At 40.1% G+C, this 14240-nt stretch overlaps 1 protein-coding gene across 2 annotated transcripts in view; it reads left to right on the top strand.

Annotated features, from left to right (window-relative positions):
- Window positions 1-354: 354 nt before the first annotated feature.
- The window catches only part of itga3b (integrin, alpha 3b), a 165121-nt gene continuing 151235 nt past the window's right edge, over window positions 355-14240 (top strand). The window contains exon 1 of one of the 2 annotated variants that reach the window (XM_072561670.1): window positions 355-755. In XM_072561670.1, the coding sequence (XP_072417771.1) occupies window positions 571-755 (185 nt within the window). In that variant the 5' untranslated portion in view covers window positions 355-570. The remainder of the gene's footprint in view (window positions 756-14240) is intronic. The other variant, XM_072561671.1, reaches the window with a different exon arrangement.

The following is a 14240-nucleotide window of genomic DNA, read 5'->3' as shown; positions in this document are numbered from 1 at the left end:
CAAATTCTCAGCAGGTCAGGCAGCATCTGGGGAGAGAAATCAGAGTTAACAAGAACTGAGTTCTAAAGAAGGGTATTCAGAACTGAAACGTTAACTCTGATGTCTCTCTCTGGGTGTTGTCAGATCTGCTGAGTTTTTCTAGCAATGTCTGTTTTTGTTTCTGATTTCCAGCATCCGCAGTGATTTTTAAAAAATGAATCAGTTGAATTAACCTCGTTTTCAAATCCACTGCTCATGGGATCTAATCGCCAATAAACTGGTGGGACCCACAACCTGAAGTTAAAATCATGACAGCACAAGTAACTTGATACTCAGCAATCACGTGCTTTCATTGATCCTTTCCTGGGTTTTCCCCATGGTGAACAAAAAACTATACATTCCCAGCGAGGTTTTGGCATGGCATAGCCGTTTTAAGGTCGGCAAAGTGCTGAGTCGATCTGATTGTGTTGGGAAGGGAAACCTCATCTATGCGCAGGTTTGAAGGGCAGGCGTGTACAGTACTGGAGGGTGTGGAGAGAGACTGGGGACTAGCAACATCACCGTGAAACTCAGATCGCCTTTGAAATCGACATGGCGCCATGTACAGCTCCTCAGTTTCAGCCCAGACTACACCTTCTCCTATCAGCCACGGTGGCGATCTCTTCTGCTTTCAACATCGATGTAAAGTTCCCGATTATTAAACAGGGACCACCCGGCAGCTACTTCGGATATTCGGTGGCTTTACACCGACAGCTGAAAGATCAGGATCGCTACCTGTAAGTACATTATGGATCAGGAGAGAGAGTGAGAGAGAGGTGTGTGTGTTGGGGGGAGGGAGGGTGGGTTGCTTAGGGATGGTACCGGAGGTGATAGTTTGTAAGTACAGGTGAAATGCTGCAAAATAGGACCGACCTACATCACCCGAGAACTGTTCAATCAACTTTATTACAAAATGAAAGGAATGTTATTGCCTGAGGGCTGAACTATCTTGGCTTAGTTTTAACATGCATTATAAAATAGTTTTACACATTCAAATCCTTATTTGCAGCCGATTCCATTGGAGTGCTATTAAATAATCTCAACACAATACCTTTAAAATATGTAAATTTGAATGTGTATACCCAGGAAAGAAATCTTCTCAATGAATAGCCCACCTTCCTGGTGATCTGAACCATAAACTTGTTTTTCAGCAGCACTAGCTCAGTGGGTGCTGCTGTGTTGCAAATTCTCTGCAAAGTTTCAGGGAATGGAAACTTTTCAGGCGGGTTGAGGAGCAGTGACATGGGCAAACAGCTCAGAGAGCGTGAGACAGTGGACTGGTTGTCCAAGTCTCTTTGTCAAGCGTTATCTCCAAATATCCCCCACACCTTGTGCGAGACTCCTGGACGTTCCCAGATCTCGCCGGCAGAAACACACTGTCTATGGCTTTGCCTTGCATTACGGTGAGCAGACGGAATGTGCAGTGGGAGTAGATTGCTAACCGGTAATGAACTGAGTAGTGTGAGGTTGTTTCAGAATGGGGTGGGAAGATGGACATCGTTTCCATCAATCCTTCGATCCCCGGGCTCCCCGCCTGAGACACTCAAACATTCTTGATCTTTTCCCCGTGTGTGTGGGCTGGTGGAGAGGTGTGTGTATACAGTTCACTCATCTGAAACAGAAATTACTGAAGAAACTCAGCAGGTTTGGCAGCCTCTGAGGAAAGAGAGAGAAGCAGCTCTATAGGTCTGTCTTCAGTAGTTAACGAGTCTGCCCTGACTCTGGTGGATATGTGTTCTGCTTATCCTTTTGTTTTCCGGATGGAGGGCTGGCGGTGTGGTTTAGGTGGAAGCGAGCGGTCTGCTCGGCACAGGTGAATGTGTTTTGTGGTTGTGCCAACTCCGGAATCCCAGCTGCTCCGAGCCCATCCTCCCGTGCCTGGGGAGTGGGAACCTTGGCTTGTTTTCCTAAGCCGGGCGCTGCTTTATTAGGAGGATAAAGGACTTATCAGCAAGGCATTCCTTAGGCGGATTTGTGAGCTGGGGGAAGGGTAGAACTGCATATTTCCCTTTGCAGAGACAAATTGTTAAACATGGGACCCAAGCTTTCTACCTCAGAGTTCACTGATCTACCTGGGATTCCTAGAGAGACGTTAGAATCTTTTTTTTTCGTGTTGGAAGCGTTTGTTGCCGTACATTTCGAGAAACGTTAAACTTGGGCATTGCATTTCAGACTGTAGCCTCACCCCTTCGCTCAGTCGCCCTAACGAGCTGAAAAAAAAAATGCGTTGATCCAATTTGCTCAGTGAATCATTCACTCAAATCTGGCCAGGCTCACCTTCGCCAACTCCATATATGCAGAACTGGCATTCAGCTCAAGTGTTGGAAAGTGTTTTGCCTGATCACGTTTCCGCATCGTTTGTACTTAGAACGGTCTTTTTCTCCTCAACTTTTATTCCCCCTTCTTTCTGCATTCTGCTAAATTGTGTTAGCCAGTACCACCTGATGTTTCACTGAAAGGGTTATGCACGTTCTGAAAATTTGACAATGTCAAGTCATCGTAGTTCACCCCCACCCCCCCACCGCCATCCTCCTTTTATCGACACCGGTACATTACTTCAAAGATTTAAAACCACATTTTTTAAAGCCCCCCCCTCCATAAATTGGATACCTTGAAGCCGTTCCAGCTGAGAATGGGTACATTCTGCATTGAGCAGAAATTTACCCTTGGGCCCTCTGTCTGTCTGTCTGTCTGTCTTAGATACCAAGGAGAACTTTGCTGTTCCAAAGATAAAGGAATGAAGGGGGGAAACCCAGAGAAGTGGAGTTGAGGGTTATGATCCCCTGATGGGCTGAATGTCCTATTTCAGCCCTTTGTACATTTAATTTTGAAAACTGTGCTACCATTAAAATGAAAAGGTGCCAATGCAGAGTGATGAAACTGCTGTTTGGTTGCTCAGAACATTTTGCAGAACCACAAATAAACTGTTTTAAAACAACAGCAAATGCTGGAGATCTATCTGTTTGAATACAGAACTGGCTTGAATGTAGAAGACAGAGGGTGGTGGTGGTGGAGGAGGGTTGCTTTTCAGACTAGAGGCCTGTGACAGGGTCTACTGCTTTTCATCATTTATATAAATAATTTGGATGTGAACAGAAGAGGTATGGTTAGTAAGTTTGCAAATTACACCAAAATTGGAGGTGTAGAGGACAGCAAAGCGGTTACCTCAGAATACAATAGGTTCTTGATCAGAAGGACCAATGGGGCTGAGGAGTGGCAGATTGAGTTTAATTTAGCTAAACGTGAGATGTTGCATTTTGGAAAGGCAAATCAGGGCAGGACTTATACACTTTATGGCAAGGTCTTGGGGAATGTTGCTGAACAAAGAGACCTTGGAGTGCAGGTTCATAGCTTCTTGAAAGTGGAGTTGCAGATAGATAGGATAGCGAACAATGTATTTGGTGTGCTTGTCTTTATTGGACAGTGCATTGAGTACTGTATACGAGTTGGAAGATCATGTTGTGGCTGTACAGGACATTGGTATTGCCACTCTTGGAATACTCTGTGCAATTCTAGTCTCCCTGCTAAAGGAAGGATGTTGTGAAACTTGAAAGGATTCAGAAAAAATTCACAAGGATGTTGCCAGGGTTGGAGAATTTGAGCTGTAGGGAGAGGCTGAATAGGCTGGGGCTGTTTTCCCTGGAGAGTCAGGGGCTGAGGGGTGACCTTATAGAAGTTTATAAAATCATGAGGGGTAGGGATAGGGTAAATAGACAAAGACTCTTCCCTGGGATGGGATTGTCCAAAACTAGACGGTATAGGTTTAAGGTGAGGGGGAAAGATTTAAAAGGGATCTGAGGGGCAACCTTTTCATATAGAGGGTGGTGCATGTATGGAATGAGTTGCCAGAGAAAGTGGTGGAGGCTGGTACAATCACAATATTGAAAAGGCATCTGGATGGGTATATGAATAAGAAGGGTTTAGAGGGGTATGGGCCAAATGCTGGCAAATGGGACTGGATTTATTTAGGATATCTGGTTGCCTTGGGATGAGTTGGACCAAAGGATCTGTTTCTGTGCTGCATATCTCTATGAATCTATGACTCTACCTGAAACAAACAGAAGTATAAATTGCTGAAGAAACCCAACAGGTTTAGAAAGAAAGCGGAGTTAAAGTTTTAAGTTTAGTGCCCTTCAAATAAATTGCTTTTCAGGCAGATGGTTTTCTATTCTGACAATGTGGTTGGTGACACAATTTTGATTTTTATCTTTTACTAAGTAGATGCGTATGAGTAAAAAATGATTCTAGTCCCATCTCCAATTGTCACTCATCCTATAGGAAAGGATTCATGATGGATTCTGGTTACTTGCTGCTGGCTACCTGCCATTACTTAATCTTTACATCATTCATTCTTTGCACATGATTTCATCAGGGAGTGGCAAAAGGTTATTTGATGTCAAGTCAGTTATACCACTGACTTCAATTGACCTCCTTGCAGGCATACTCTCCAGCAAGAGTAATGAGGATTGTTCACAGGCATAATAGTGTCCTTTTATTTTGAAGTAGTGAAGAAATGCAGATGTGCCTGTTTTTCTTACACACCTGCAATCTCAGTTGACTTTGACATAATGCTTCATTGACTGTGTTGCAGGGATCAGGAGAGTGCAGTGAGTCTACTGGTGCCAGTCCATGCCATTGCACTCCAATCTTGGCATTGCATTTGCCCCTGAGCTGAGCTTCTGACCTCGTTTCGACCTCCTCAGCAACAGCAGCTAATATTACCCTCTGTAACACTTGCTTTGTCCCTGTCTCAGCCTATCTGCTAAACTCCATCTAATGATAATAACTTGCATTAATGGCTGCGTACAAATAAACTTCAGGTGCTGTAATGAGATATTGCAAAACAAAATATGACACAAAAACACATAAAGAGATACTAGGTCAGATGACCTAAAGCTTGGTCAAAGAGGTGCATTTTAAGAACGTCTCCAAAGAGCAAAGTGAGAGACTGAATTGTAGACAGAGTAGTCCAAAGCTTGTGGCCTTGTTTCTAATGCTGTCTTGGTCAGTCTCTCAATTTAATCTCTCTAATACTAAACCAACTGTTAACATACAGATCTGAACACATTCAATGGCTTGTTCCCCGACTGCCTTTTACTCACTGACCTACACTGACTCCCAGTCCATCAGTGCATCCATTTTAAAACTATAATTCTTCCGTTCACATTGCTCTATGCCCTTGACCCTTTCTTATCTCTGTGATCTCCTCTAGCTCTACAGCGTTGGATTTCTGTTCTCCTCCAACTGTGGTCTCTTATGCATCCCCAATTTTAATAGCCCCACCACTTCGGCCTTCAGCTGCCTTAGTCCTAGCTGTGGCATTTCTTCCCTAAACTCTCCATTCCTCCCTGTTCTCTCCTCCAATAAAACACCTCTCTTTGAGGATGCTAAAGGTCACCTGTAGTGATAGCACTAAATGTGGCTCAATTAAAAATGTTGCCTGCCAATGACTCTGTAACATATTGAGGAAGATTTTACTGTTCTACTAAATTGGTGTAAGATGTTCTCCCAACCTGTGTTGCCTTCCTTTGTCATAGTATTGGTAATTCATACTGGGGAGAAGTTTGCAACACAATCTTTAATGGAGGATGAGATTCTGAATTAGCCACAACAAACAACTGATGCACATTATGACAAAGTGAGGACTGCATGCACATTTGGCAGGCTTCAGCAAAGTCACACAAGTCATTTTATACGTCCTGCCGATTGGGACAACATAGCTTGTGCAACTGGGGAAGAAGGGTAGAGGATTCATGTTCCTTTCTGCCTCCTGACTCAGATTTAATGTGGTGATCTCTAAGAGGCTGAAATCACAAAGGGCGTTATTTTGTGTTCATTTATTGTCAAGAGTGATTGCTTGAAGAGTTTTAAACAATTACACTGTTGGCTGTGCTGTTTGTTTAGCTGAGAAAAATAAATAATGCGTAGAAAGTATGTGAATCTTATTTGTGGTCACCAGGACTTGGAGGTTCCGGTGTTGGAGCTGGTGATGCAGCCCTTTAATTATATTTTACAAAGACTGACCACAAGTAAAGTTAAAAATCACACAACACCAGGTTATAGTCCAACAGGTTTATTTGGAAGCACTAGCTTTTGGAGCATATAACCTGGTGTTGTGTGATTTTTAACATTACTGTGGTCAGTCTTTGTAAAATATAATTAAAGGGCTGCATCACCAGCTTAATGTCTTTTGTGCATTGTTTAGCCTGGGTTGTGAATAATGTCCCAGAAAAATACAAATCTTTCTTTGCACTGTCTTCTTCTGAAGACTCGGAAATGTAAAACCTCCTTTATTTATAATAGAAGGTTCCTTCTATTTATGATGAGTGTTGGCAGCCAGTTAAGACTCTTCAGATTTTTATCATTGTGGACACTTAATGCATAGTTGCAATACATACAACAGAACAAATATTTTGTTTCATTCCTCAAAGAGACAAACAAGACACTGGAATCATTACATGGAATTCCTCAACTTGTACCATTGTATTTGGAACAGCTTGTTACAATTTGGTTATTTTATAATTACATACTTTTTTTGGGACTTCATTAATGTCTCTGGATCATATTTGGTAATGCTGTTCTACTTTGAAACTGGTGAAAATCAGCGGCTTGAAGATGAAATAAATTCTCTAATTCATTCCATGACTAACCTGTGCAAAGCTTTGTCCATTTCATCACATATTAGGATGGCAAATAGGATTGTATATGTTGGAAGTTTCATTTTAGTTTTGATGGTTGTTAACAGATTGTACCTTTGAAACAAAACCGTGAAGCCAAATGAGCTTGTAGGCAACCACAGAAAGAACTTAAGAGAAAGTAGCATAAGTACAAGTAATAATAAATAGCAGAATAAGTTGACAGGATTAGATCACAAATTCTCAATTTTTTTTCATTATGACTCTATAATTAATGCAATCCCAGACACAAATGAAACAAACCAGTAATAACGCAACATATTAACATTCAGTACATACTTAGCCCTGTACTTAGAATTCCTACAGTGTGGAAAAAGGCCATTCAGCCCAATGAGTCCACACTAGCCCTCCAAAGTACATCCCACCCAGACCCATCCCCCTACCCTGACCTTGTATTTCCCATGGGTAACGCGCCTAACCGACACATCCCTGAACACTATGGGTAACTTAGCATAGCCAATCCATCTAACTTTCACATCTTTGGACAATGACAGAAAACCGGAGCACCTGGGGTAAACCCACCCAGACAAGGGAGAACACGAAAACTTCTCACAGTCACCAGATGGTGGAATCGAACCCGAGTCCCTAGTGCTGTGAGACAGCAATGCTAACCATGAGACACCATAATTCCTTAGGTTAATATTATAAATCCATAAATTATGCATCATAACAAAATCTGATTTAAAGTTAAAATTTTGTTTTAAGGACTCAACAATCCATTACGTCATCTGAGCCTGTCCAGTTCATGAACCCAGGAAGCAGTGGTAGCAAGAGTTGAGGATTTTGAGTTATCTGATGTTGGACTCCAGATGATTCATCAACCATTGGGTTAAGTTTACACAGTATACAGTGTGAAACATTGCTGCTATATTCATAGGGCTTAATGAAGTGACCATCAGCGGGAGCCTGTGGCTGGGGAAGAGAGCCCAACAGCCCAACTGGATGTAGCATGGGGCACAGTATTGGATGAGGGGGAGTTTAGAACCCAACTTGTTGTTTCTGTGATCCTAGGTGGAGTCTTGACCCACAGCTTTGGAGGTGCTGAGTTAAATGGAAACAGCTTGTGTACATATAGACATTTAATGTAACTGTGAGATTTATCATACATGGTGTATATATTTTTAAAAATATTATTTACTGCAAGTTTGGGTTTCTGGATTTTGAACAAGTAACTGGTGAGTTTTCTGAATGCATGAATTTAATAATTAATTTATAAGTATATATACAATCATGGTGAATTCTTTTAATAGACTCTGAGGTCTGGCTTTAGAGCAAATGGGTTTTCTGCACTACTACTGGACTTTTGGTTATTTTGCATAGTTTTGCGACCCAGCAAGGTACACAATGAAGTCTTAAGGTATATTAGAAATTTGTGGAACTTCTTTTAAGCTTAAGGGAGGCACCCAAAGTTTAGAGAGGGAGAGGTTTTGAGTTTCAGTTTCTACTTTGAATGGAGCAATCCTGTGAATTCCTTGTAACAAGGTGGCTTGATGGGCTTGTGTTCCTGAGAAAGGAAGGGTATGCTGTGAAGCAGGTTACCTTGGAGTGAGGGGTTAGTGTTTATCCCAGATCAGAAATGCTGGGATAAAATCCTGAAGAGATTATTTGAACTTGAGCACTTTTAAAGAAATGTATGATATCGCCAGGAAAAAAGCTACTTTCAGTTCCAGCCTAAGAGTTGAAATCACAATCAACTTAAACATACCAAGATGTTAGATACAGGGATTCTGGTATGAGTATTGAATGAAAGCTTTTTGGTGTACTATATAAAACCTGTTTTGTTGCTTTGTTATTTCTAAATGACTGTTTTCAGATTAATGGGATTATTCTTTTATTGTGGGTTTAATAATCTCTAAATTCGATTCATAAGTAGATGGTTTTCTTTATTCTACTTTTATCTGAATTCTTTTTGTTAACAAACCACTGTTTTAATATTAAAGTAGTCTGCAGCATTGTGTGCTTATGTTTCAGTAAGAGACCACTTTATTGAAAACAAAAATAAAACAAAACATGATCTATTTAACCAGATTTCTATCTGGGATGTGAGTTGGCAATAACAAGCTGGGACCTTAACATATTGCATGGACCAGTTGGGCAGAATGGCTTCTTTGTCTTATGTTAAAAAGTATATTTCAGCTGCTGGAAATCTGAAACAAAAAAAAAATCGGTGCTACATTCAGGTGGGGAGGTAATTTCAATGACTGAGGACTAATATTCAAACTGGCAATTGTTAATAATTAAACATATGTTACTCTATTGTCTGTCTACTGTCTCCTCTTGCCCTCTTTATATCCTTTTATTTTGTTCCTTTTTAAGTCTTCTTAAAATCCATAACTCACCTCTCCTCTCCTGAGTGATCAGCTATTTGCAAGTTTTTTATTGTTTGAGGTAAAGTTGCAGTCATTATGAGCTGAGTCATCTTTATGCAGTAAGCACATTAAAATATAGATTTTTCTCCTTGTGCTATAATTTTGCCAGTTACAGAAAAGCTCCAAGTCATCTACGCAAATTGTAACTCATCATTCAGGTTGAAGCACTTTTTCCAGTTGAAAGCAGATAATCATGACCTTTTCTGGAGCTTGTCTCAGCAACGCAATGCTTGGTAGTTATTTCAAGCCATGATTTATATAATTCCATTGACATGTTATACTTTATTATGAGAGTGTCAAGTAAATTTTGAATACATCACACAGCTTGAAATAAATACTCGCTGTCTGACCAGAACCCTGGTGGGAGGCACATACTGTCACAGCCCTCTGCTGTATTTTTTCAAACAGTTTTGCCTTCCCTGTGTGGATCATCATTTCACACTACTTTAGGCATGCAGATCCATTGATTCTGTAAGCTTTAACTAAATTCTTTCAATGGCTGTTGTGGATCTTTTGACTGAAGTTATAAACATTTCTCTGAAAGACTCTTATTTTGGGTTTGTCTGATTGCAGCTCCGTGCAGTGCCTTAAGACAATTTTTAAGCTGTTAAGCGTGCAATTTAAATACCACCTGAACAAGTTCTAGGTCTAGTTAGGGTCCTGTTTGACCCACAACATGAGTTTTCAACCAAAAATTTGCAAGGTCATTGAAAATCTGTCTACTTTTGTATTATTGCCAATTCTATCCCTGCCTCAGCTCTTTCCTGATACTGAGACGCTCATCCATGCCTTTTTTTACTACCTAACCTGACTAATTTAATGCTGTTTTGACAGGCCTAATAAATATCTTTAAACACAAGGTCATCCAAAACTCTGTTGCCCAACTGACTCCCACTGAAGTAACACGATTCTAACATGATCTTGCTTGTTTTCAAGCCAGTTGACCATACCATCCCTCTTCATCCTTGCAAGCTTTTCAGATATCTATACTGTTTTAATGACTGCTTCTTTAACCATCATGTCCATCCCTTCAGTTATCCCTTCCATCCCATAAACTGGAGCTTCCTCCCAATATCTTCTTGCCTCACATGTACAGCTATCTCCACTGAGACTGTCTTTAAAACCCCACGATATGATCAAGCTTCTGGTGACCTATCGTGGCTCAGTGATTAGCACTGCTGCCTCACAGGGCCAGGTTCAATTCCACACTCGGGCAACTGTCTGTGTGTGGTTTGCACATTCTCCCTGTGTCTGCATGGGTTTACTCTGGGTGCTGCGGTTTTCTTGCACAGTCCAAAGATGTGCAGGTTAGGTAGATTGGTCATGCTAAATTGTCCAGGGATGTGTAGGCTGAGTGAATTAGCCATAGGAAATCCAGCAATGAAAGGATAGGGGAGGGGTTGGGTTTGGGTGAAATGCTCTTCAGAGGTCGGTGTGGACTTCATGGGCTGAAAGACCTGCTTTCGTGCTGTAGGGATTCTTGACCTTGCCTAGTATCTCCTCATGTTACTTGGTGACATTCTGTTTCATAATGAATTTATGAAATGATTTGGAATGTTCAATATGTTAAAGTCTTTACCATAAGCAGTCACAACTCTAACTGTGATTTTGAGGTGTCAGTGTGGGACTGGGGTGGACAAAGTTAAAAATCACACAACGCCAGGTTATAGTCCAACAGGTTTATTCAGAAGCACTAGCGTTCGGAGCACTGCTCCTTTGCGCTGCTCCTTTGTCAGGTGGTTGTGGAATATAAAACCATATGACACAGAGTTTATAAAAGATCCTTTGCTATAATTTCTGTGTCATATGATCCCATACTCCACAACCACCTAATGAAGGAGTAGCACTCCAAAAGTTAGTGCCTCCAAAAAACCTGTTGGACTATAACCTAGTGTTGTGTGATTAACAACTGTAACTGTGTCAGTTAATCTCAGCCAGGGCAGTAGAGTGGGGGTACGAAAGTGGAATTTATCACTCTTACACACAGCTCAAATGTTCCAACTTCTGCTCACTAACCAGATGGGCTTTTTAATAACATGAAGATAGTTTTTTAAAATTCAAATGTAACCATCTATTAAGGTGCGATTTGAATCGATGCCCCTCGAACACTATCCTTTGATTTCGAATAACTAGTCAGGTGACATTACTATAACTACTGCTACACAACCTCTCATTCTTTTGGAATCTATTTTGTGACAAAAAGTTAAAAATGTTAAAATGTTAAGAAAATTTGATTTCTAATTGCTCTAAATCTTGATCTGCTCATGTTAATGTTTAAAAATGTTGGAAAAATTGAATTTTTCCTTGATTTATAAAAGCACAATGCAATTACACAAATTGCATTAGGAAATGCACGTAACATGTGGCAATGATATTGCTGTTGCAATGTTCTGTACTTGCACCTCTTCTGAATACTTGACATGGTTGTCCCTTTTAAGACATTTTGTTTCAAGGCCATGATAGGGCATTTGTTCTTTCAGTGCATTACACTTGACAGGTAATTGCTGCTCGACTATTTAAAGTAGGGAAGAAGTGCATTCCTTCATGTTTGTAGCCCACTACTTGAACTTAGTTCAAGCGCTTCAAAGGGACAAAGTCCATTTTTAATCTTCTCTCTTTCCTAATTTACATAATCTATATTCCTTCATGATACTTCATCATTCTACTGGAAAGGGAGCTAGCTGTTAGCACTGAATAAAATACAAATGGGCTGTTCTATTCCTTCGGGCTCATTTTTCATTCTGATTGGTGCGAATGTTCTCATGTTGAAGTTGTCTTCAGATGAACGGATGGCTCCAGATGTACACAATTCATGGTATAGTCTTCAATGGTGATGTTTGAATAAGCTTGCGCTGCAATTAGGTTTTGCAGTCTGTTGTAACCCAAATGTTAGCACATGTTATTTGGGCTCAGTTTTGTTGACATTTTTTAGGGGTTAGTTGTTAATGCGTATTCAGCCATCAATCTGGCGATTTGATCGTGTGTTTGACATCACTGTAGTTATTGATATTTTAAATTGTTTCCATGGCAATCTAATGACAGCAAGTGCTTCTTTTCTAAAAGATCCATAATCTTTTAGACATAGTGAAATGAATGAGATTGAACATGATCTGATGAATAAAAGCAGTATTTAGTCTGTTGGAGGATTAACTTTAACATCAAAGATATAGCCACACACAATAGAGTTGACTTATGCACCTTTCTAATTGTTACTCAGATTGTATTAAGAGTTTATTATTTCAAATAGAGGCCATGATGGATTTAAGACTATAAAACCATGTGCAGTAGACATTCCAAGAGGAGTTAAAATAACTTTTGATGTGTGAAGAGGACTTTTATATGGTGTTTGTATTGCCAACACAGCCGTAAACCTGCAGAGTAACAGCTGGTCTCTAGTGTGTATCTTGAGGTGCTGATGAAGTCATAAATAATGTGAGCTTGTGTTCTATTATCTGAAGCTCCTAGTTCTCTTCTGGCAAGGCGACATTTCTAGATTTCCTATGGTTAGATTCTACTATTTTTAAGGGTTTCTGTCAACTAGCAAAGAAGTTACTGGTTATTTTAGAATAGTTTAATTAGGGCTAATTCAACGTATTTCCTAATTTTGTCCTCCATTTGAGGGATTTTTAATTTTTTACTTCTCGTTCTCAATTTCTTCCAAGACCGTTGTGTTACATTGCTGGCTGCTCCCATATTAGTAGCTGGCCTTTTGTATATACACTGTTTACATCCTACGACTTTTATCAGCTTGAAATCTTCTCTGCCTGCACCTTTGGTTTAAAGAGTAGTGGATGAGGCAATTGTATGCTGTCTATTCAACTCCCACTTGGATTCTGCCTCAAGGTGCTTGCTAACATACGAATTAAGATGCTATTTCATTTACTGGTTTGTGGTTGATTTTGTGTTTAGTTGTAATGTAAACAGGAGGTCGGAAATGGCATTCAGATCGATGGTAGTCATATTACGTTGAACCACAGTGTCATCCTCCTTTGTTTGAAATTTAAAAGTGAGTCAAATATTAGCAATTGGTTTGCTCTTTGTGGATTTGTCATTCAGTTTGATTTGCGTGGAAAGTAACAGATTGATCCAATAAAGTCCACTTTGGAACAGAGATCAAGAGGGTGATCGATTTGTTATTTTGTACCTGATGAGAGAAGCTTTGGCAACACTGTTTTCCCATGTTTGTGTCTCATCTTAAACTCAACTACTTCAAGATTTTCTGTAGATGAGAACTCACTATTATAATTTTTTTTGTTAGAAAGTAGGGTGTTAAACAAGGAACCTAACATATTTTGCTAAGTGCTACTAATTTTGTTTAAAATGGTAAACAGAACCAAAGCTCTTCAGAGTTACATTTAAGTAAAGCAATGGATTTTATATCAAGAATTGGTTAACCAAAAACTTAAAGTTGCGAGGATGTTGAAGGAGGAAAAGAAGGTGGAGTGATAATGTGGCAATGGAGGAAATTCCAGATTATGGGGTCCTCACAGTAGAAGGCCCAAACACCAATGAAGGAGCAATGAGAGACATAGATGCACAAGAGACAGAGTCAAAAGAAATAATTTTTGAGGGAACTAGTCTGGAAGATTTTGGAATAGAGAGGAGGCAAGTCCATGAATTGGACTAATACAAGGATATTAAATAAGATCAATAATTTCACTTACAAAATGACAGTATTTATTGGTGAAATTACATTTTTCTTGTAAAGAAAAGTTTTGAAACTGCAGATTTACATTCGGCTCAAGCAATTTCTGTATCCAAACACAATGTACAATTTATGGAATTATCATTAGATTAGACTCCCTACAGTATGGAAACAGGTCCACACCGACCCTCCAAAGAGTAATCCACCCAGACCATTCCCTACCCTATATCTACTCCTGACTAATGGTCCTAACACTATAGGCAATTTAGCATGGCCAATTCACCTAACCAGCACATCTTTTGGATTGTGGGTGGAAACCAGAGCAACTGGAGGAAACCCATGTAGACAAGGGGAGAATGTGCAAACTCCACATAGACAGCCACCCAAGGAGGGAATTTAACCCAGGTCCCCAGCGCTGTGAGGCAGCAGTGCTAACACTGAAACACTGTGCTACTCCAAGTCATAATTTACTTCAACATTTCATCAAGTGAGAAGGAAAGTTGTGAAATGTTT

The sequence above is a fragment of the Chiloscyllium punctatum genome, chromosome 42, assembly GCF_047496795.1.
Source record: "Chiloscyllium punctatum isolate Juve2018m chromosome 42, sChiPun1.3, whole genome shotgun sequence".
Lineage (NCBI taxonomy): Eukaryota > Metazoa > Chordata > Chondrichthyes > Orectolobiformes > Hemiscylliidae > Chiloscyllium > Chiloscyllium punctatum.
Note: the sequence above shows the minus strand (reverse complement) of the source record. Positions and strands in the feature narration are given on the sequence as shown.